The sequence below is a fragment of the Tachyglossus aculeatus genome, chromosome X1, assembly GCF_015852505.1.
Source record: "Tachyglossus aculeatus isolate mTacAcu1 chromosome X1, mTacAcu1.pri, whole genome shotgun sequence".
Classification (NCBI taxonomy): domain Eukaryota; kingdom Metazoa; phylum Chordata; class Mammalia; order Monotremata; family Tachyglossidae; genus Tachyglossus; species Tachyglossus aculeatus.
The window spans coordinates 76,160,297-76,185,382 of record NC_052101.1 but is presented as its reverse complement, the minus strand read 5'-3'; the positions used below and the strand labels follow the sequence as shown (position 1 = coordinate 76,185,382).

The following is a 25,086-nucleotide window of genomic DNA, read 5'->3' as shown; positions in this document are numbered from 1 at the left end:
CTTGTCTATTTCACCATTGACCCCTTGCCTATACCTCCCTCCCCCTTCATATCCTAGAGACCATCGTTCACCCCACCTTCAATGCCTTACTAAAATCACATCCTTTAAGAGGCCTTCCCCAACTAAGCCCTTGTTTTCCCTACTCCCCCTCCCTTCTCTAACGCCCTTGCACCTGGATTTGTACCCTTTATTCACCCTTCCCTCAGCCCCACAACACTTACATTGATATCCATACTTTTTTAATTTATATTAATGTCTGTCTCCCCGTCTAGACTGTGATCTTGCTCTGTGTGGGGAATATTACCAGCTCTGTTATTGTACAACCCAAGTGCTTAGTGCAGTGCTCTGCACACAGTGAGTGCTCAATAAATATGATTGATACACCTAAGGATGCTGAAGGAACTCAGGGAGTAGCAGTTGCAAAAATCATGGCAAGAATATTCAACCTATTGTTATAAATGGCCACAGTACAGGAAGACTGTCAGATTGCCAATGCAAATTATAGCCATAAGAAGGGTTCCAGAGGTAATCATAGGAATTATACACCAGTATCACTTTTATTCATGGAAAATTAGCAGAATCAAATTTATGATCAGTGAGTTCTTAGAAAATTGACACTTGTTGAGGGAAATCAATCTACCATAGTTATTCATCACTTACTGTATACAGTATTTTCCTCTTGGAAAAATACTTCCCTTTTCCCCTTGGTAAAATAAAATTGCATAAGTAGACAATGCCTGTCCTCAATGGCTTTACAATCAAGCAACGAACTAACAATTTAGCAACTGTAAGCAAAAGGATACATGGTTTCGATAAGGATAAATTATGTTTAATCTTCTGGAGTTCTTTGAAGGAGTCAACAAATATATGGATAGAGGGAACCATTTGACATATTTGAATTTTTCAACCATCATTAATGAGGTTCTACATCAAAGATTTAAAAAAATACCAGTAATCATGGAATTGGAGGGAACGCATCTCCCCATCTAGCTTCCCCTGGACCTCCTCAATCACCAGTCCTTCTGCTGTCCTCTCAGGAGGAGGAGCAAGATGGATGCTGATTAGTTAGGAACTCTGAGCACATGGGCAAAAGTCCGGGCTCACCAATCGCTGCCATTAAGCAATACAGTCCTCATGGACAGTGATCCCACTTTTGGCAACCTCACCCAAGGTAATCAGATTATGTGTCATGTTATTTTATCAGCTGGGCCTTTCTCTGAGCTGTTTCTGAGCAGATTCAACAAGAGTCTTGCAGCTGGGGGTGGCAGCAGGGAAGGAGAGGGGGAAGGGGGAGGCAGTGGGAGAGCATGGGAAGAAGCAGGGCTGTATTTCTACTGTCCTCATGCAGCCAGGTAGCCCTTTATCCACAGTGCAGACAACTCCAAGCTTCACCTAATGGTTTATGTAACCACCTCAGAGATGGAGAGCTGGGCTTTTGGAGGGGGGGGGGGGGGCAGTGACAGCCTGTACCTGTTTTATATGAAGTTATTTAGGGTTGGGTAAGCCAGGTGGGAACTCAGAAGCTGTGCTCTTTTACCTTTTTTGATGTGGATCCTAATAAAGCTTCAGCAAATATAAACTATAAAACACTGACTGAAAATATCACTATCTCTCTCTCTCTCTCTCTCTCTCTCTCCCTCCCTCCCTCCCTCACTGCAAGTTAACCCTACAGGCTAGAGTGGAATGTGGGGTGTTTTTTTACAGGAGAGGATTACTAGGGGGTCCTTGCCAAATGAGGTGGACTGATCCTTAGTGCCCAGGCTGGAGTTCCAGATGAGAAAAAGCTCCAGGGCTCCTGATGGATAGCTGTTGACATAAAGGAAACCCTAAGGGGACATTCCAGCACAACTGATCTGAATCACAGGCTGACCTTGTGGAAGTCTGGATTGGCCTCCCCAGACAGATTTGAACACATAAGGGACTGACTTTTGTGGAGGTCTATAGCCACGACCCCACTTCAGGATAAGGTTGGACCTGAGAATGTGACACTACAGCACTGGGGAATGCCACGGGGCTCATAGGCCACAACATACACCACCATTTTCTCCTCCCCTTCCCAAGCCTATCATCTCCTCCCTAGGTGAACCAATCAGTGGAAAACTCAACTGTCAGATATTTCTACCATTAAGATCCTGTCTGTGGGAACCAATCAGAGGATATGGCCCATTAGTGTCCCCTCAAGCAATCCTTTCAGCGGGCAGAATAATACCAAAGAAGTAAACCCTAGGCCAAATCATTTCTTTGTTCCTTTCGACTTTAGCAGACAGAGTTATCATGCATGACACCAAACACCCTTACTGGGCTGATATAGCAGATTTGTTAGTGTTGTTCATTTTACCTATGAAGAATTTAAAAGTCAGTTAGTGTGTTGTCAAAGAAATATTTTAAATGTTTCTATAAGAATACTAGGGGGAAAAAGCTGTTTATGAAGACCAGAACTGATTTAAAAGTGGACTTTTTCTTACAATATGAAGCCTTTCTTGGCCAAATCATGTTGGAATTGAAATTTCAAAGAAAGGTGAAAATTAACTTGTTCAGTTTAGACATCTATCCCAGTGAATGAAAATCCTATTATTCTATGTAATACTTTGGGTCACACAGAGGCTTGGAACTGGGGAGTTGGAGGTAGCTGGAACTCTGCCATCCTCTCCCTGGGCTCCTCCAAGCCAACCATCTCCCCAGTCTTCCTGCTGTTCTTCTGGAGGAGCAGCAAGACAGAAGTGGACTGGTCAGAAACTGACAGAAAGGCAGGAGTTTCTGATAACAAATCTCTCCTCTATTAATATAGTAGTTGACTATGTAGGAAACACCTTATAAGGGATGTGGTCAGATAAAATTCCTGTGATAATTAATGTTGGCTTCAGAGGAAACAGAAAATAATTCTGGCAAGACTGGGCATAGAGTGTAAAAAGGCACCATATTTCATTCCATAGACCAGGACTTATAGAAGATAAATAAAACAAACTGTTTGCATGAGCTGTAGGATTTCATGTTGAAATGTTTTTTTGGAGGGGATGGGGTGGGGTGCGGGTGGGAGGTCTCCAATGACTTCTTTAGCTGGTCACAGGGAGAAAAGGTCAGGGACACTCACTGGAAGGGGGCTGAGAGGAGATCTGGTTAGAGGAGGCTGGAACAAACATGATGGTAACTATTTTTGCTTCCACCCCTAACCACTTCAGCTAAAGTTTAAAGAGTACACAGCAAGGATTTGAAATCTTAGGTGTTTTATTTTTAAAATCACAAATTCCTGAAAATGAGAAGTAATCAGGTTGGACACAGTCCCTGTCCTACATGAGACTCAGCGTCTTAATCCCAGGGATTAGAACCCAGGTCCTCTGACTCCTAGGCCCATGCTCTAGCCACTAGGCAACACTGCTTCTCCTCTCTTTCACACTGGGCCTCACTATGTAAGGAAGGAAGTGCATGAACACACATCTCCCTCTCTACATGGCTCCTCATATCAGCTGAGATTTGTAGACATCTCACCTCAATGGTTTTTTTTTGTTTTACCTGTATATTTCTGGGGGAAACAAATGGGTCCCAAGTAATTTAATGCAAGATATGGGACAAACCTGATTTTTCAGGACTTTTCTGTTCATAACCACTTCAGGTCATCTTAATTCATGGACTACTCTCCATTTTTGGAAAGAGCAAAAGGACAACTGGGAATGGAGTGTCCCTTCAAGATTTAGAGACTCAGATGATGGACTGATCTCAAAAGCAATTTGTATGAGGCTATTGGACAGGCACAGCTCTGATAGTTCCAATCCTCAGTAGGGGCTAAAATAGCAAGGGAGACAAGGAAATGAGTGAAAGGATACTCTAAAACAGCGATTTAACCTGAAAAGACCTAGTTCAGAATGTGATGCAAGGCAGCTCTGGGGAAACATCACTAAACTTATCAGTTTTGTCCTTGAACCCTCAGCTCATTTCAGAGTCATTCTCTGCCATGAACTGTGTGTTCTGCCTGTAACCATGCCCCCAGTCTCTTTTCTCTAGATTGTAAGTTCATTATGAGAAGCAGCATGGCTCAGTGCTCTGGAGTCAGAGGTCATGGGTTCAAATCCCTACTCCGCCAATTGTCAGCTGTGACTTTGGGCAAGTCACTTCACTTCTCTGTGCCTCAGTTACCTCATCTGTAAAATGGGGATTAAGACTGTGAGCCCTCTGTGGGACAACCTGATCACCTTGTAACCTCCCCAGGGCTTAGAACAGTGTTTTGCACATAGTAAGTGCTTAATAAATGTCATTATTATTATTAGGGAGTGGGTCTGCTAATTCTGTCGTATTCTCTCAAGCACTTAGTACAGTGTTTTGCACATAGTAAGCACTCAATAAATACCATTAATCGTTTGATTCACTTTTCTTACTTTCCAGCCTATCACCTCAGAAACGTCTTTAGTTTCATTTTTAAAGGCTCTGACAAAGCTGATTGTTACCCAAGAATTTTTCCTAGCCTATACTATTCTATTAATGAAACCAAGCTTATGTTAGCAAAGTCTCTACTTAAGGCAGCTGTCAAGTTATCCCAGCTAAATCAAACTGAAAAATAAAATTGTTTCATTTATTTGTATAATTCAGGCAAAAGTATTTTTGGAGGGGTCTCCCCCAAGTGCTTATTACATTGCTCTGCACACAATAACAGCTCAATAAGTATAATTGATTGGGCTCTGACTTATCTAGGTAATTTCTACTTGGCTTGAGTAGACTAGGACTAAGATAAATACATGAAAATATGAATCATGTGCTTATGCTTTCTCTCTCTGTTCATTACAGACATCATCAGGAGCAGCATTTGTATAACTAATAATAATAATGGTATTTGTTAAGCACTTACTATGTGCCAAGCACTGTTCTAGGCGCTGGGGTAGATACAAGGTAATCAGGTTGTCCCACACGGGGCTCACAGTCTTAATCCCCATTTTACAGATGAGGTAACTGAAGCACAGAGAAGTTAAGTGGATTGTCCAAGGTCACACAGCAGACTAGTGGTGGAGCTGGGATTAGAACCCACATCCTCTGACTACCAATCCTGTGCTCTTTCCACTAAGCCATGCTGCTTCTCAATAATAATTATGTTATCTGTTAAGCACTATGTGCCAGGCACTGTACTAAGCACTGGGGTGTATACAAGCAAATTGGGCTGGACACAGTCCCTGACCCAAATGGGGATTTCAATCCCAATCCCCATTTTGCAGATGAGGTAACTGAAGCATAGAGAAGTGAAGTGAATTGCCCAGAGTCACACAGCAGACAAGTGGTGGAGCGGCATTAGAACCCATGACCTTATGACACCCAGGCCCGTGCTCTAACCACTATGCCATGCTGCTTCCCGTACTCATCCACTGAGAAGAGTACTTACTGTACTAGGTGCATGACAGCCTAAAATAGAAGTAGAAGACATCAACCCTGCCCTCGAGGGGCTTACCAATCTACTGTGGGAGTGTGGCAGATCAAAGTCTGCTCAGTCCTTCTTGGCTGAAATAGGCCAAGAGCCAGTGCTGGAGGGCTTGCACTCTGTGGGGCCCAAAGCTATTTGGAGTTTGCCTTTCAGGAAAGGATGAGGATTGGGACACTCTAGCAAGCACACCCCATTCTTCTACCCTTTGACCACTACCATAATCCTTTGGCTCTCATTTAAGAGATACGCACCTTGGAGAGAAAAGGATCATTCAGGGTCCAACCAGTTGCCGTCCTTCCCAAGACTAGATGCAAGAAGTTCAAGGGATTTGTATACACCTCCCGCTCTGTCAGCTTCCCAAGCAAATTTGTCCCTCTGGCATCCAGGAAACACCCAAGACTCCCTTCCAATTGCAGACATGGCTAAAGCTCTAACTGGGATTTTATCAGAAAAATTGAAATGATTTAGAATGCATCAATTATGTAACACATATGAAGGAACTGCAATCCAAAAAAATGCCCTTTTCTATCCTAACTATATGAATGATAATGATAAGATAATAATTGTAGTATTTGTTAAATGCTTGCAACGTGCTAAGCTCTGTACAAAGCACTGGGGTAGATATACGACAGGTTGAACAATGTCTCTGTCCCATGTGGAGCTCCCATTCTAAGGGGGAGAACAAGAATTTAAGTCCCTTTTTACAGATGATGAAACTGAGGCACAGAGAAATGAAGTGACTTGCCCAAGGTCACACAGCAGGCAAGTGGCGGAGCTGGGATTAGAACTCAAGTACTCTGACTTCCAGTCCCTGTGCTCTTTCCACCATGCCACAGCTATCCTATTTTCTTCCATGCACCATGGTTCACATGTTCTCTCTGGGAATTATAGGTTTACCACTTCTGGATTCTTCCCCCATGATTTTCAGGTGCCTGGGTGAAATGGTTATTGATCCAAATGATCACTTTTCCCACTCCAGGATAGTGGCCTCATTCCTCAGGGATCCTAGACTCTGAAACCTTAAACTGAGAAGCAGTGTGGCCTGGTGGAAAGAGTACTGGCCTGAGTCAGGGAATCAGAGTTTTAATTCTGCTACATCACTTGCTTGCTGTATGAACTTTGTCAAGTCACTCAAATTCTAAATGCTTCAGTTGCCTCACCTGTAAAATAAGACTAATCAATCAACCATATTTATTGAGCACTTAGTGCAGAGCACTATACTAACCTTTGGAAGAATACAATGTAACTGACTTGTTAAACACGTTCTCTGCCCACAATGGGCTTACAGGCTAGAGAGGGAGACAGACATTGATATAAATACATTCATTTATAGATATGTGCATAACTGCTATGGGCCTGAGAAAGGGGTGAATGAATGAATGAATGAATGAATCACTCTATGGCATTTACTGAGCACTTACTATGTGCGGATCACTGTACTAATGCTTGGGAAAGTACAATATAACAGAATTAGCAGACACGTTCCCTGACCATAACAAATTTACTGGGTGCAAGTCCTAGTGCAAGGGTGGCAAAGAAGGGAGAAGCAGAAGTAGTGTGGCCTAGGGGAAAGAGCACAGGCCTGGGAGCCAGAAGACCTGGGTTCTAATCTCAGCTCCGCCACTTGCCTGCTGTGTGACATTGGGCAACTCACTTAACTTCTCTATGCCTCAGATTCCTCCACGGCAAAATGAGGATTCAATACCTGTTCTCCCTCCAACTTACAGTGTGTGTCCCATGTGGGACAGGGAGTGTATCAGGCCTGATCAACCCAGTAGGTAGAACAGTGCTAGACACGTAGTACGTGCTTAACAAACACCATAAAAAAATGGGGAGATGAGGAAATGAGGACTTAGTTGGGGGAGGTTGCTTGGAGAAGATGTTCTTTTAATAAGACTTTATTAAAAAGTCTTAACTCTTTAAGAAGGTGGAGAGAGTGAACATTTGTCAGATATTAAGAGGGAGTTCCAGGCCTGAGGCAGGCCATGGGCAAGGGGTCAGTGGCAAATTAGACAAGACTGAGGCACTGTGTGTAGACTGAGCAAAGTATGAGGGCTGGGAGGAAATCGGGGAGGTAAGATAAGAGGGGTCAAGGTGATTAAGTGTTTTAAAGGGACTATGTCCAACCTGATTAGCGTATATCTATGCCAGCACTTAGAACAGTGCTTGGCACATTAGTGCTTAACAAATACTACAGTTACTATTATTATTATTATTATTAAAGCCTATGGTAAGGACTTTCTCTTTGATGTGGAGATGGATAAGCAATCACTGGATGTTCTTGAGGAGTGGGGAAAACACAGAATGAACAGTTTTGCAGAAAAATGACCTATACAACAGAGTGAAATAAAGACCAAAGTGGGAAGAGTCAGGAGGGTGGGAGGTCAGCAAGGAGGCTGATGGCATAATTAAGGCAGGTTAGTATAAATGCTTGGATTAATGTAGGAGCAATTTGGATGGAGAGGAAAGGGTGAATTTTAGTAATGTTGTGAAGGTTGAGCCAACAGAATTTGGTGACACGTAATACGTGGGTTGAATGAGAGAGATGAGTCAAAGATAATGCCAAGGATATGGGCTTTTGAAACAGCCAACTTGTACTTCCCAAGCGCTTAGTACAGCGCTTAATACAGTAAGCGCTCAATAAATATGATTGAATGAATGAATGGTGCTGCTTACAGTCATGGGAAAGTCATGTGGGGACAGTGTTTGGGTGTAAAAATGAGGAATTCAATTTTGGACATGTTAAATTTGAGCTGTCAGCAGGACATCCAAGTAGGGATTTCCTGAAGGCAAGAGGAAATATGAGACCGCAGAGAAGGAGAGAGATCAGGGCTGGAGAGGTAAATTTGGGAATCATCTGCATAGACTTTCCCTCTTACCTCTAAATATGTGGCTAGTGTGAGCCCGTTGTTGGGTAAGGGCCGTCTCTATAGGTTGCCAATTTGTACTTCCCAAGCGCTTACTACAGTGATCTGCACACAGTAAGCGCTCAATAAATACGAATGAATGAATGAACCATATCGAGGAGATAGGCATGTGCTTATTATACAAAAACTATGGTAACAAGAGGAATAGAGGGAAATGGTGTGGAGTGAAGATGTCAGAACATCAGTCAATAATAACATTGAGCATTTACTGTGTACAGAACAGTATACTAAACACGGGAGAGTACAATAATATTTATTACATGCTTATGTGCCACACTACAGTGCTAAATGCTGGGATAGATTCACGATAATCAGATGGACACAGAACCTACCCTCAAGCAACTTAAAATTGTCCTCCCACTCAGACTGTGAAATTCATGTGGAGAGGGACTGTCTTATATCTACCTCAGCTTTTAGTACAGTGTTTCAAGTGATATTTTTGGATACAAATTTCAATATTATTATGTACATCATTTGCAGAATGTTTTACATCTTTTGCCACTCACTGCTACTAGACTGTATTAAAGACTAAATTTGCACAAACACAAAGGAACACAATATACAGTAACGTTGAAGCAGAAGCTGGGAAGAATAACAGCATTACATTTAACCAACACCAACATACATGCTCACAACTGTTTACCAAATCTACCCTGAACAGACTTGTATTATGGGAACAATGTTCCCTAGTTTGTCCATGCGATATTTCCAAATCACATAAGGAAATCATGTATAACAACAGAACTGGGTGCACTGTTTGCCTTATATGGTATGGAAGAAATTTCTAACTCTCTCAAAAGGGTGGAATTTTGTGTGAGAATGAAGGTTTAGCATTTAGCTCATGAATATAAGGTTATATTGCTGCTAGACTTGAAAATTTTCTTTCCTTTCAAATTTAATGAGCAATAATAATAATAATGGTATTTGTTAAGCATTTACTATGTGCCAGGCACTGTACTAAGCGCTGGGGTGATACACTAATGATAGCATTTGTTAAGTGCTTACTAAGTACAAAGCACTGTTCTAAGCACTGGGGAGGCTATAAGGTGATCAAGTTGTCCCACGTGGGGCTCACAGTCTTAATCCCCATTTTACAGATGAGGTAACAGGCACAGAGAAGTTAAGTGACTTGCCCAAAGTCACACAGCTGACAAGTGGCGGAGCCAGGATTAGAGCCCATGACATCTGACTCCCAAGCCCATGCTCTTTCCACTGAGCCACACTGCTTCTCTAGCAAATCAGATTGGACAAAGTCCCTGTCCCACATAAGGCTCACAGTCTCAATCCCCCTTTTACAGATGAGGTAACAGACACAGAAAAGTGAAGTGACTTGCTCAAGGTCACACAACAGATATGTGGTGGAGCCAGGATGAGAATTCAGGTCCTTCTGACTCCCAGGCCCATGATCTATCCACTAAGTCACGCTGTATTACATATATATGCACATATATACATATATGTGTGTGTCTGTATAAGTGCACATATATACATATATCTTTCATTTTTGAAGATGACCCCACAGATAGTAAGATTCAACCCATGTGGCAGGATAAGGATTCACCACGTACAATGCCCTAGGGAATCCAGGTTTGAGTTTGGGCAGTAAACAATGTTTAGGTTAGGGTCTCCAGGCTCTCACATACACAAGATGAGCAACGCACCTTTATAAAGAACTGCAGACACGCCAAACATTGTTGAGTACCACTGCTGCCTCAACAATAATCGAATGATCAATATCCTATGCACTTACTAACACAGCGATGGAGTGTCCCAGCATCAGTAGAACAGGCAATTAGATTGGTTTTCAGTAGTGTTGAAAGTTTATACAGAGCCACCCACAATCCCTCACCCAGTCTCCCTACGATCAGAAGAGCCCCATGTGGGACAGTGTCCGATATGATTATCTTCTATCACCCCAGTCTTCAGTACATACAGTGCTTAGCATATAGTAAGCACTTAAATACCATTATTATAATCATGACTAGTGGTGCAGTCTGTGCTGTGGTAGCTCTGTGAGTCCTTTGCGGCAGCAGATGTTGCTGGGTCCTTATCAGCTTTATTCTTTGGCCATACTTCAGTGTGGCACTCATGTCTGCTGTGCTGAAAGTTGGGGTGTTAATATATTTTATATATTTGAAAATAATCTGCTAAATTAACCGATTAAATCAATGGTTACTAAAAAATTTTCCCATACTATAAAAGCTTCTTGAATCAATTGATCAATCAGTCTAAATTGAGAAGTAGCATGTAAACAGCCAGAGCCTGGGAATTAGAGGAACTGGGTTCTAAACCAGGCTAGGCCACTTCACTGCTATGTGACCTTGGGCAAGTCACTTCACTTCTCTGTGCCTCAGTTTCCTCAACTGTAAAATAGGGATTCAAAACTTTTTCTCTCTCCTACTTAGATAGTGCGGCCCATTTGGGGCAGAGACAATGTCTGACTTGATTAACTTCTCCAGAACTTAGAACAGTGCTTGACACATTTTAAGCATGTAACAAATGCCATTAAAAGTCTTATAATTTTAGCTACTTACCAGAAAGAAATAGCAAAATGAATAGGTGGGGGGCCTCCTCATTCAGAGGTAGATAGAAACACTTAATTTTCATATACTATGAGACAAGAAAATGGTGTGTTTTAACACTGCATAGTGGGATACACTAAGAAGTTTTTTCAGCTGGTGAAATGGAGTACACTGTAATCCTAAAATGGAACTACAGAGTCAACTTTCTCTAAAGACAACGTGATCTAATGTTAACAAAACCTTTGGTCTACATAATTGTATTATTCTTTATTTAGAATAACATCCTAAACTATTATTACTAGACACCACAGAAGCTCTTTGAGGCTAAACGTTTAAATTCAGCTAGTTGTGGAAGAAAAGATAACTTTGCATGCCTAACTCTTCAGCCTTTAGGAATGCTACACTTACTGCATGGAACTAATCAAGGTTACAAAGATCTGAGTTAGCCCTTCCAGAAAGATGTAGGCTTTTGGTCTGAGAAATATTAGAAAAAATATGTAGACAGAGAAACCAGAGTTTTATCAAGCTTTTTCAATTAAAATTAGTCAATGGTATTCATTGACCTCCTGGGAAAGTACCACAGATACAACACACAAATTCCCTGCCCTTGATTGTACAAGCTAAGAAAAAACTAAAAAATGTTTCAGTGTGCTCTAAATTATGTTTTGTGATGCTCTAATTTTCCTGAATCTGAACAGAAAAGTTCTGCTTTCCTCTTCACACCTCTCTAGTATATTTGAAATGTTCTAATAAATTTCTGGTTGGGCTCAACTAGCACTCTGGACTCTTCAGAGAGTTAAACTCCAAATACTTAGAGAAGCAGTATGGCATAGTGGAAAGAGCATGGGCTTGGGAGTCAGAGGTCGTGGGTTCTAATCCTGGGTCGGCCACTGATCAGCTGTGTGATTTTGGGCAAGTCACTTGACTTCTCTGTGCCTCAGTTACCTCATCTGTAAAATGGGGATGAAGACTGTGAGTCCCATGTGGGACAACCTGTTTACCTTGTATCTACCCCAGTGCTTAGAACAGTGCTTGGCACATAGTAGGCACTTAACAAATGTCATCATTTTTATTATTATATGAAATTCATATAATTTCTTAGTTACTGATGTAATCAAAAAGAAAAAGATCACAAAGCAACCTAATCATTTAAGTCACTGAAAGTTCCTCCAACTTTACTGGAAATGAATTTTTAATTATTTATGCCCCCTAAGTGATATAATTAAGCTACATGAAATTAGGTGTTATCAATCAGGCAGTTGCAACTAGCAACCACCTAAACTGTGAGCCCCCTGGGGGACAGGGATGCTGTCCAAACTGATAACTATGTATCTACCCCAGCGCTTAGAGCGGTGTTTGACACACAGTAAGTGCTTAACAAATACCATCATCACCAACTAGTGCAATGAAGAGGGAGAGAGGACCAAGAGTCCATCAGAAAAAGATGAAATTTTTGTATTCCTTCTGGGAGAGCACGTCACCAAGAAGCTATACTGTGTTGTCCATTCTTCCAAGCAATGCCCTCACCCAAGCAAGACAACAGAACAGTAATTCTCCCCCTCCTCCCCACAGGCCCACAAAAGACCGAAACTGCCATGGGGATTTGTGAGTCACAGAAATGGCTTCCAGATGAGAAGCTACTTATTTGGTTCTCCTTGTTCCACCAACCTGAAAGACGAATTTAATCTTAGGTCTGAATATAAGGAGAAGCTTACAGACCCTCTGCTCCAGTTCTTGGGACATCTGGTAATCATATTACTGAAGGGAGGGTATTGCATTTCTACATCCATATTGGGAACTGGGCAGGTGGCATGAAAATGACAGAAACCTTAAACCAAAATTTCCAACCTATGTCATTCTTCGAAATACAGGATGAAGAGGCCTCCTTGTTGATTATTTCACTATCCTGTTTTGGCTTGCTTTTCTAAATCTAGTTTTTGGGTCCCATCTTAGAATCTCTCAGTCTCAAATACTTGCTTCCACTCTTGGTTTTGTTCCATGGAACTAGAAATTAATTACCCATGAATACAGGCAGTACAAACAGAAACTCGACAGTAACCCTGGCCTGATGAACGTAGAAACTGGACACTACTTTAGGTTTGGAGCATGTGATAGCACAAAATAGCACATTATCATTATGGAAACTTAAAAAGGACATCCACATAAGGGCTGTGGTTTAGTCCCTTACCCTCCTGGCTGACGTAATAGCCAGGAAGAAAATTACAGTCCCTAAATAAACAACTAGTATTGGACCACAGAGGCCAAGTATTAGAAAGGAAGAGTACTGAATGGTTAAGCCTGAGTGAAATCCAAACTTTTAAAGAGATATGTTCCACTTCACAGTCCCAATCATTACCTCTGATAGCTCTCTTGGCCCATAAATTTCCAGAAGCCAAGTCTCCTCAAAACCACTTGGAAAGAGCTAAAGTCACTTTTGGATTGGTTTGGGCATCTTCTTCTTTCATTAAAAGTTTGAGATCAATGAATTACTTCCTTGTAGATTTAGCAAATAGCAGTTTCTGATATATTTAAGAAGCAATCTGATTATATATTATATATTAAATATTATATATTTAAGAAGCAAATCTGATATATTAAGAAGCAACTTATCAGTGGAAAGGACTCGAGCTCCTAGACTTCAAAAAGTAATTTTGGGATGGTAGCTAAAATAACATGCCATACTTAGTCCGTCATGAAGGCTTTGGGACATAGAACCTGTGCAAACAAATTGATTATAGTGCTAGTGGTTTGTGTGGTACCATTTTCACTTTCTCATCCCTCTAGTCATGTTCTAGCTGGTACAGTGAGTTTAACAAATGTTAGTAGCATTAATTTTTATTCATACATCCTACCCAAGGGTTTGTTTTGAAAAAAAAAAATCCACTTTGGACACCTTCCCCAAATAGATAGCTTACCTATCAAGCATAAAGTATTCACTTTTACAATGTAGCTAAAAAAGTCTGCCCTTAAAGGAAACAAAAGTGTGTACTACAGAGCTGATAATTCTTGTCTGTTCTGCTGAAAATCAACTAGTTCAAGTTCTATTTCCCAACAGTCACCAGCATCCTCAACTCCTCACTCTCTTTCAACTCCCACATTTGGTCACCAAATACTGGCAGTTTTTTCCCCTCCCACAACATTTCCAGGATCTGGACCCTCCTATCCATACAAATGGCCAAAACATCGATCAAAAAACTTGTCAAATCCTCCTTTGATTGCCTCCTCATTGTATCCCTAACTCCAGTCCACACTCTGCATGTTGGGTTGTAGTAGGGGTAAAGGTAAAGTGAGGTAAAGGTAAAAGGGAGTGAGCTGATAGGGTACGTTAAAGCTGATGGTAAGAAGCTTCTGTTTGATGTGGAAATGGATTGGCAGTCATTATAGGTTTTTTGAGGAGTGGGGAAACATGGACTGAACAGTTTTTAGAAAAATGATTCAGGCAGCAGAGGTTAAGTATGGATTAGAATGGGAAGAGACAGGAGGCAGGGAGGTCAGAAAGGAGGCTGATGCAGTCATTGAGGTGGGTTATGCTGGTAGCGGCCTGGATGGAGAGAAAGGAATGGATTCCCAACATTTTGGAAAGGTAGAACCAACAAGATTTGGTTACAGTCTGAATATGCAGATTGAATGTAAGCGATATGTCAAAGATAATGCCACGGTTTCAGCATGTGAGACAGGGAGGATGGTGGTATTGGCTACCGTGATGGGCAAGTCGGTGGGAGGCCATGGATTAGATGGAAATATGAGGTCTATTTTGGACATATTAAGTGTGAGGTGTCACTGAGACATCCAAGTAAAGATGTCCTGTAAGCAAGAGGAAATTGTGAGTCTGCAGAGAAGGAGAGAGGAAGGTCAGAGCTGCAGAGGAAGATCTGGCAATCATCCTCATAGAGATGGTAGTTGAAGCCGTGGGGATTATTGAATTCTCCAAGGGAGTGGTTGGAGATGGAGAATAGAAGGGCACTCAGGACTGAGCATTGAAGGACTCCCACATTTAGAGGGTGGGAAGCAGAAGAGGAGCCTGTGAAAGAGACCTCAGAGAAGCCAGAGAGATAGGGAAGAGAACCAGGAGAGGACAGTGTTAGTGAAGTCAAGGTTAGATAATATTTTGTGGAGAAGGGGGCGGTCCACAGTGCTCAAGGCAGCTGAGAGGTCAAGGAGGATTAGGATGGAGTAGAGGCCATTGGATTTGGCAAGAAGGAGATTATTGGACTCTCATTCACCCCTCACATCCAAGCTGTCACCAAAACCTGCCAGTCTCAGCTCCACAACATTGCCAAGATCTGCCCTTTCGTCTCCATCCATACCGCTACCCTGCTCGTTCAAGCTCTCATCCTATCCTGTCTGGACTACTGCATCAGCCTTCTCTCTGATCTCCCCACTTCAATCCATACTTCATGCTGCTGCCCGGATTGTCTTTGTCCAGAAACGCTCTGGGCATGTTACTCCCCTCCTCAAAAATCTCCAATGGCTGCCAATCAATCTGCGCATCAGGCAGAAACTCCTCACCCTCGGCTTCAAGGCTCTCCATCACCTCGCCCCCTCCTACCTCACCTCCCTTCTCTCCTTCTACAGCCCAGCCCGCACCCTCCGCTCCTCTGCCACTAATCTCCTCACCGTACCTCGTTCTCGCCTGTCCCCCATCGACCCCCGGCCCACGTCATCCCCCGGGCCTGGAATGCCCTCCCTCTGCCCATCTGCCAAGCTAGCTCTCTTCCTCCCTTCAAGGCCCTACTGAGAGCTCACCTCCTCCAGGAGGCCTTCCCAGACTGAGCCCCTTCCTTCCTCTCCCCCTCATCCCCCTCTCCATCCCCCCCATCTTACCTCCTTCCCTTCCCCACAGCACCTGTATATATGTATATATGTTTGTACATATTTATTACTCTATTTATTTATTTATTTTACTTGTACATATCTATTCTATTTATTTTATTTTGTTAATATGTTTGGTTTTGTTCTCTGTCTCCCCCTTTTAGACTGTGAGCCCACTGTTGGGTAGGGACTGTCTCTATATGTTGCCAACTTGTACTTCCCAAGTGCTTAGTACAGTGCTCTGCACACAGTAAGCGCTCAATAAATATGATTGATTGATTGATTGATTATTGATGACTTTAGAGAGGGCAGTTTCTACGGAGTGAATGGGATAGAAGCCGGATTGCCGGAGGTTGAGGACAAGAACTGGAGGAGAGGAAGTGGAGGCCATGAGTGTAAACAACTTGCTTAAGGAGCTTGGAGAGGAATGGTAGGAGGGAGATAATAATAATAATGATTATGGTGTTTGTTAAGTGTTTACTATGTGCAAAGCACTGTTCTAAGCGCTGGGGCAGATACAAGGTGATCAAGTTGTCCCACGTGGGACTCACAGTCTTAATCCTCATTTTACAGATGGGTAACTGAGGCCCAGAGAAGTTAAGTGACTTGCCCAAAGTCACACAGCTGACAAGTGGTGGAGCTGGGATTAGAACCCGTGACCTCTGACTCCCAAGCCCGGGCTCTTTCCACTGAGCCATGCCGCTTCTCTAAGAGCTGTGATGGGACAATAACTGTAGGGAGCCAGTGGGGTCAAGGAATGAGGATACCTGGGCAAGTTGAAAGCCGTGGGGAAGCAATCACTGAAGAATGAGTAGTTGAAGCTGGTGGCCAGGGAGGGGGAAAAAAGAGGGGGCAAGTATTTTAATAAGGTCTGCTATCTAATTTGCATTATTATGTTATTTTTTCTGTTATTGTCTAGTCTGCTTTATCTGATCCTTTCTCAGACACCTAGCAGTTCAATCATTAGCAACTCAATGGGGACCAATTTACATCTGCTTACTGTTAGCTTGCAGAAGCAGGAGTAGCAATAGCATTAACAGAGCACCCACTGAGAGCTATGCACTGTACTGAGAAGTGCCAAAATGAGTGCCCAAAAGGCATCTGTACTAATGAGGGAGGCAGACATAAAAGCATTTACAAACGAGTAATCAGAATAATCTAAATAAATGATTGAGTGTACAATTAAATAAACATATAAGAATGAATGTCGAGAATAGGTTTATGTAAACATTTAAGTTCTAGAGATAATGAACAGTAGACAATTAACTTTGAATAGTTCCAATAGGCATTTCCATCAACACTAATCATATCAACAAAAAGGCCACTTGTGGTACTTAATTATTTATGGCTGTCCTCAGGTATTTTTTTTTCTGATCGCTCTATTTGTAAATATTTGTATCTGCCCATAACCATTAACAATATCTTTCACTTCCCCAATAAAAGACATTATATGTACCTAAAGTTACCAACACCATGTCCCCACTCTGCCCTAGTGGTCACCTCTCCACCAAGCAACCCAAGAAGCTAAACTCTGAGACATCATCTTACATTCTGTTAATAATAATAATAATGGCATTTATTAAGCACTTACTATGTGCAAAGCACTGTTCTAAGTGCTGTGGAGGTTACAAGGTGATCAGGTTGTCCCACGGGGGGGGCTCACAGTCTTAATCCCCATTTTACAGATGAGGTAACTGAGGCACAGAGAAGCTAAGTGACTTGCCCAAAGTCACATAGCTGACAATTGGTGGAGCCGGGATTTGAACCCATGACCTCTGACTCCAAAGCCCGTACTCTTTCCACTGAGCCATGATGCTACTTCTAATGGGTCACTTCCACCCTGCCTCCATCTTCTCAAAGGGCAGCCATCTTTGAGAAGGGTGGCACGGCCACCGTCTTTGAAAGGGATTGAGCTTTTGTTCCTTCCATGTGGCATCTTGAGGCAGTTGCTTACCTCAAAGACTATTTTAAACTGGCTCTGCTCCTTGCCTCCTTGTATGTGCCTGCATATCCGTGGCTCAGTGAAAAAAGCATGGGCATGGGAGTCACAGGTCATGATTCTAATCCTGGCTCTGCTGCTTGTCAGCTGTGGGACTTTGGGCAAGTCACTTAACTTCTTTGTGCCTCAGTTACCTCATCTTTAAAATGGGGATTAAGACTGTGAGCCCCACATGGGACAACCTGACCACCTTGTATCCTCCCCAGTGCTTAGAACAGTGCTTTGCACATAGTAAGTGCTTAACAAATGCCATCATCATTATCATTATTATTATCCCCACCTGTATGTCTCTGATTCTCACTTTTCACTCAGCTCCAGTCCACTGGGAATTCCAAGCCAAGTTGGTCACCATGCTTCATGACAAAAGGCATGTTCAAGAGACCCTTTGAAGGATAAAACTAGCTATATGAAGGCAGGCCCTTAGTTCCTAATTTTGAGGCAGTAACTTCATTCAATCGTATTTATTGAGCACTTACTGTGTGCAGAGCACTGTACTAAGTGCTTGTGTACTAACTTCCACATTCAAAACCAGGAAACATGGTAAAACACCCAGATCTAATGGTATTCTTGTGGAAATTGGCAAGCAAGAAGAGGACTTAATCCTCATGCACAAGCCTTTCCTCAATCCATCCACCTCTACCTATTGAGAAAGGAGAAGAGGTAGGTATTTTACTCCTCACTTTACAGATGACAAAACTGAGGCTCAGAGAACTAAAGTCATTTGTCCAAGGTCACACATCAGGAAAGTGGCAGAGCCAGGATTAGAACCCAGATCCTCTGACTCCCAATCAATCAAATGTATTTATTGAGTGCTTATTGAGTGCAGAGTACTATATTAAGCACTTGGGAGAGCACAATATAACAGAGTTAGTAGACATGTTCCCTGCCCAAAACATCTAGGCTTGTGCTCTATCCAATAGACCATGCTGCTTCTCAATGTCCTCATGGAGTTGCCGGAGCACTAAGGAATGGCAATAACCCTGAAGAAAGTCGAGGTTATCTACAGGTCTATGCTCAAGAAACCTTCCAAGATTGTCACAGGCAACCCAGAAATGAATGTTGTCACTAAATTCTACTAAATAGACCATGCATTGTCCAATGATGCATAGATAAGATAAAATAGAATACAAAATTGAAAAAGGCTTGCCTGCTATTTTGGCAGATTACTAGAGTAAGGTAACCATAAAGTATCAATCTCCATACCAGGTTGCAGATGTACAAAGCTGATGTCGGATCCAACTTTCTATAGGATTGGAACCTCTGGACCTACCGCAGAAGAAATAACTAGCTTCTTGAGAAGTTTAACCAACTTCATGTTTGAATTGTACTCAACATCAAACAGCAGGACAAGGTTACCAACAAAGAGTTCGTGGAATTCAGTTAGCTCATTAACAGTGAGGCAACGCTCACCGCAACACAGCTTTGCTAGGCAGGACATGTGAGTAGAATGGATGACAGGAAGACACTAAGCAGCTGTGGAGTGGTGAACTAAAAAGGTGCACCCACAGGCAAAGAAAGCAGGAAAAAAAATGAAGAGAAAGATTAACTCAAGCCCAGTCTAAAACAATGCAAAATATACAGCAACTTGAAGTGAGGCTGCTCTCAGCCAAATGTTTTATGAAGACCAGGAAATCCAGAAGGAGGATCAAAATCAAAAGAAGAGATAGGCCCAGGATGGAATAAGGTCATTAATTTAACAAGTAACTATTTTACATGCACACAATGCAGAAGGGAGAGTCCATTACGCATTGCATTTTTTAGCCACACTCATGCATTAACAGAATCCCAACATGAATATCTTCATCTGCAATATTCATTGATTCAATCATATTTATTGAGCACTTACTGTGTGCAGAGCATTGTACTAAGCACTTGGGAAAGTATGATACAACAATAAATCAGGGACATTCCCTGCCCACAATGAGCTTACAGTCTACCAAAGAACTGTTTCATCCATGTGCGTATACACAAATGTCCGTATGCATTCATAATGATAGTACTTGTTAAGCACTTATGTGCCAAGCACTGTTCTAAGCACTATATGTGTATAAAGTACAAGTGCTCAATAAATGCTGTTGGTGATGATGATAAAGATTCTCTAGTTCACATTTGGTTCTCTATGTAATGTTTAGCGAAATGGTGACTTGAACTTGTGCTTTCTAACAGAGGAAAACATTTGATGTAGATACTGCCAATCTAGTCTAGAATTCTTTATATATAATTCCCTGAAATGGAAGATGAGAAAAATGTGAAAAAATCGAATTATTTTTTTAAATTGCAAGGAGAAAATTATCTTTTTAAAATGCCACTGCTGCTTTGGCAGTATCCCACTTCATGGGGAAAGGGGAAGCTTATGAAAAAGTGTTTCAAAGCTAAGTTGCTAAAGCAGGAAAAAGGAAAGCTTACTACAACCAGAATATTTTCTAGGAAATGACAAGCAAATTTCTAAGTGCAAACTTGTAACATACCTGCCATACCAAATCTGGATCAAAATAAAAACATGGTGCTCCCTGCAAGAAGATAAACCACAAATATTTTTATTCGCTTCAGCTCCTCCATTTTGATTGAGATGTTCTGAGTCGTATTTTTATGATTTGCCAGCATATGAAAACTCTGTCACAGTTTAACTGGAGGTTACCATATTTGAAAATTATCCAGGATTTCACTGCATCCACTGTGCATGCATGACACCTATTGATTTTGAAACATAAGTGAGGAAAATCTCCTCCACACTCAAAAGAACAACTTTGAAAAAATTACAGTGTTAAGCAGTATCCTTCACTCAGCTACAAAGTGGTTTAGAACAAGGCTTTAATTGCGGCAAGATTGACAGACTTTGAGCTGGTGTCTTGTTCTGTTGGATGTGGAAGAACAGAAATAGTTTATTGAGCAAGGAACTGGGACTTTTAATTTTTCTCTCCAAAATTACAAGGGTATAGGCTGTTTACTTGTTCTTTCCTGATAAGAGCTATGTAATTAGGAATTTTGGTATAGGAGATTTTTTGTGCAATAATGATAACAATAATGGCAATAATAATAATAAGTAGCATGACCTAATGGAAAGAGCACAGGGCTAGGAGTCAGAGGACCTGTGTTCTGATCCAGCTCTGCCAATTGCTTTCTGTGTGACCTTGGGCAAGTCACTTAACTTCTCTGTGCCTCAATTTCCTCATCTGTAAAATGGGAATTTAAACCTTGTTTTCCTCCATCTTAGACAGTGAGCCCCAAGTGGCACAGGGCCCATGTCCTATCTGAATAACTTGTGTCTACCCCAGCTCTTAGCACAGTACTTGACACATTGTAGGCACTTAACAAATACCACAATCTCAGTGCCTCAGTTACCTCCTCTGTAAAATGAGCATTCAGAGTGTGACACGTGGGACAACCTGAATACCTTGTATCTACCCCAGTGCTTAGAACAGTGCTTGGTACATAGAAAGCACTCAAGTAGCATAATTATTATTATTATTACATTCAAATAGATGCCAACTCTTACTCTAAGATCTGGGCTTTCCAATATAGGAACCAAGTAGTCAGGCCTCTGCATCATTTATGGGACTGGATGAAATCACAATGCAATCTGGATGGCAATGAGTTAGCACTTGCATGTTATTATAGAGCATGGAAAGAGTGTAAAGAGCATGTACTTGGGATTCAGAGAATATGGCATCTAATTCCAGTTCTGCAGCTTGTCTGCTGTGTCATCTGGGGCAAGTCACTTCATATGCAAAATGAGGATTCAATACCTGTCCTCCCTCCTATTTAGACTGCAAACTTCATATGGAACAGGGACTGCATCACATCTGATTATCTTTCCTCTCCCCAGCACTTAGTGCAATGCTTGACCTATATTCATTCATTCAATCCTACTTACTGAGTGCTTACAGTGTGCAAAGCACTGTACTAAGCATTTGGGAGAGTACAGTATAACAACAAACAGGCACATTCCTACCCACAATGAACTCACAGTCTAGAGGGACTACAGTAGCACTATACCATCATTGTCATTACTGCAGGTTAGATAAAATTCTAAATAGTCTACTATTTGCTGGGTTTAAAGATGTCATAAGGTGCTATAAGGTCACAGAATTTATTTGCTAAAAAGGAGGAGCACACTTATAATAATCAAAATTAAAGGTATTAAAGGTATACTCCACAGTGCTTTTTGAGTCACTGTAAATACCAGCAATAAGATCTGTTTTACATACTGATTTTAAGAATTCAAACACTTTTAATCCAAGAAATAAAAATAGATTGTGTAAAAAATGAATGGGAGTTAAACTGGATACATTAATTTTCTTCTCTATATAAACATCAGAAAGGATGCCAAGAATCTATGCATCTATACTTCAAGCTTTTTACCAGAGACACGGGTTATGATATGGAACACATATCTAACCTAAAATATCAGGCTTAGCCAAAATACTGAATAAGAAATTTAGATTTCCCGATGACTTTCTCCAAACTTTCGAGTTTCTGAGGGAAACAGGGAACTGCACTTCTCACACATTTCTAAGAGAAGGCACTCTTACTTCTGGACTAGGAAAGTACCCTTTAAAATGTAGAAGGGGAGTTATGGGAACCTTTCTGAATTTCAGAAAAGTTTTGTCTTTTATTCAATTAGGTTTCAGGGTGAAGTTTTATCTCTGAATCATTCCTTCTTACTTGGAATTTGAGTCTCAAGAAATTCCAAATAAGTCAAAGTAAAATAGCAAGTAAACCAAACATTAACAAATGATTACAAGAATCACAAATATTTATTCAACACTGGCTTCCTAATTTAAAAAAAAGATAACTGATTTTTTCAAATATTGTAATTGTAAGCAGGCTTATGGTGTCGTTGTTTCAAAGCAAACAGTCTGCATTACTTCAACACAAACCCTGCTTGGTTGAAGACATTATCACCGACTGGAAATGACAGAAGCCAACTTCTGCTCTTTAGCCAGTAGTTCAATAACATACATTTATGCCTTTCTCCCTAAGGGTTGGGGTCTTTTGGGCCTGAACTGGAAATTCAAAGGTGTATGGTGATAGGGAGGGGAAAACCTCTGTCCAGAGATGATGAAAGACATTTGGTTTTCCCTATTTTTCAGTATTCTTCCACAGGTTGATCATGACCACTAACTAGCTTGAACCTTGCTTTCTAAGATGGCAGAATTTCCAAATTTCAGATAATTCTATTTAGATACCTCTTCATAAGTAATACAATCAGTATAAAAAGTATTCCACTCAAAAGCCATCCATTAAAAGGACACAGACTGAAATAGATTAATATATCGATTCCCTTCAGAAAGACTGGAAAGTGGAAAGGCATCAGGGTACTAGAAGCTCCACAAAGCAACTGACAAAATTTCATTAACTGATCAGTTTTCCAAACTGATAATTTTTCTTCATATTTTAACTTGTATTTTAAATGCATCTATTTTCCTTAGTGTGTCATCATATTTTTAATGTCTACATATTGTTCCCTCGGAGCTAAATATGGTAGTTTATTATTTGCATTGTTATCATTCTCATACTTCACTAAGAAAAACCGCTCAAGCTTCTACACCCATAGTGGATGGGGGAAAACACATTTCGATGAAAAGTGTTTTCCAGGTATTATACTTTTAATTCTAAAACAAAATATTGTATCCCAGAAGTGCTTTTCAGCTTGCTCACGTCTTAGATAAAAAGAGAAAAAAAATTAAGTTTCTTGAAATTCACGTCTGTAAAAATACCAAACCTTTTCTTAATGCTGAAAAGAAAGACCACTTCTCAGGACACACTGAGGTCAAGGTTGTTGGATGATATTTTAGACCTCAGCCCTTAACCTAGAAGAGCAGTCAAGACATAAAAAGAACATGATAAGCCACAGGTACAAAAATAAAATCCACCATCAGTTTGTGAATGAGTTAGGGAGAAACTGCAAAAAATAAAAAAACTGAAATAATCAACTTAATTTTATACTTTCAGTTTAGGTGATCATGACCTATTTAAACAATTTCAAATTATGATTAACAAGCACAAACAGCCCCTACCTTCATCTCTATGACTGTCTGAAGAGCCTTTGTCTTAGCAGGTTCAGGCTGAAGTTGAGTTCTTCTGTGTAGTTCCTGTGGAGGGACACGATAGAAATAAGCTTGACGATTCATCCTTCCATTATCTAGTAGTTCTAAGATGAATGTAGCTCAGTACAAAAAAAAAGAGGTTTTATATGAATAGGTCTAAATGCTACAGGTGCATTTTTCCCTAAACCCTCTAGCATTACTGCTGTCTCCAGTACGTATTACAGTCAATGTTGCTGGCACATGCGCAATTTCTGAAACTTCCATCAATAATTAACGTCAACTGTGACAAAGCCAGCAAGTAATCTTAGTCCAAACACTGAACAACACTCCTGCTGCTGCCCGACAGCAAATCATGATTTACTCAATTAAATTTATCTTTACTCCTAATAAACGGTAAGCAGAAGAAAAATATGATTACTGATATTTCAATCTACTACTGGGCACTGCATTTTATACTCATCTTTAGAACAAACAATGGAAAAGGTTTTCAAAATAAACTGGCACTTTTAAGAGTTGTAGCTTGGCTGACGAAGCACTGTCTGCAGCACTCTGCCAGTTTTAGTACTTATCCAGCATTTCATCTCTATAATGAAAATGTCATGATTAGCATACAAAAACAGGTAGTTAAAAACAGAATTAATATAAATCAGGTAACAAGGTAACATTATTGAGAACACTTAGAAACGTGAAATTCAAACAATTTATAACCCTCAAGCTAAGTCCCCTTTTTCCTCTCCTCCTCCCCATCCCCCCGCCCTACCTCCTTCCCCTCCCCACAGCACTTGTATATATTTGTAGAGATTTATTACTCAATTTATTTTACTTGTACATATTTACTATTCTATTTACTTTGTTAATGATGTGCATATAGCTTTACTTCTATTTGTTCTGACAATTTTGACACCTGTCTACATGTTTTGTTTTGCTGTCTGTCTCCCGCTTCTAGACTGTGAGCCTGTTGTTGGGTAGGGACCGTCTCTATATGTTGCCAACTTGTACTTCCCAAGCACTTAGTACAGCGCTCTGCACACAGTAAATGCTCAATGAATATGATTGAATGAATAAATGAATACAAATTTCCATACAAACCTCTATCACAAAAAGGCTGGTCTTTGTATATAGCCCCTTTCCATAGAATTCAGTGGCTTGCATTAGCTCAGTCAGATCAATATGTTTCTGGTCAGTGTATGGCCAGTGTGACTCTCACTATTTAAAAAAGTTGCATTATTATGCCTTCAGACTGCTCTCTAACTCTATCAACCAATACAGCAATGGTATTTATTGAATGCTTACTGTGTGCAGAGCACTGAACTAAGCACTTGGGAGACTACAATACAGTAGAGTTGGTAGACATGATCCCTGCCTTCAAGAAATT

The 25,086-nt window shown here is 41.0% G+C and overlaps 1 protein-coding gene across 9 annotated transcripts in view; it reads right to left on the bottom strand.

Annotated features, from left to right (window-relative positions):
* ERC2 (ELKS/RAB6-interacting/CAST family member 2) overlaps nt 1-25,086 on the bottom strand; it is a 1,114,913-nt gene that overhangs the window by 791,745 nt on the left and 298,082 nt on the right. For all 9 annotated transcript variants that reach the window (XM_038740432.1, XM_038740438.1, XM_038740433.1 and 6 more), the window contains exon 3: nt 23,682-23,756. In XM_038740432.1, coding sequence (XP_038596360.1) covers nt 23,682-23,756 — 75 coding nt within the window. The remainder of the gene's footprint in view (nt 1-23,681; nt 23,757-25,086) is intronic.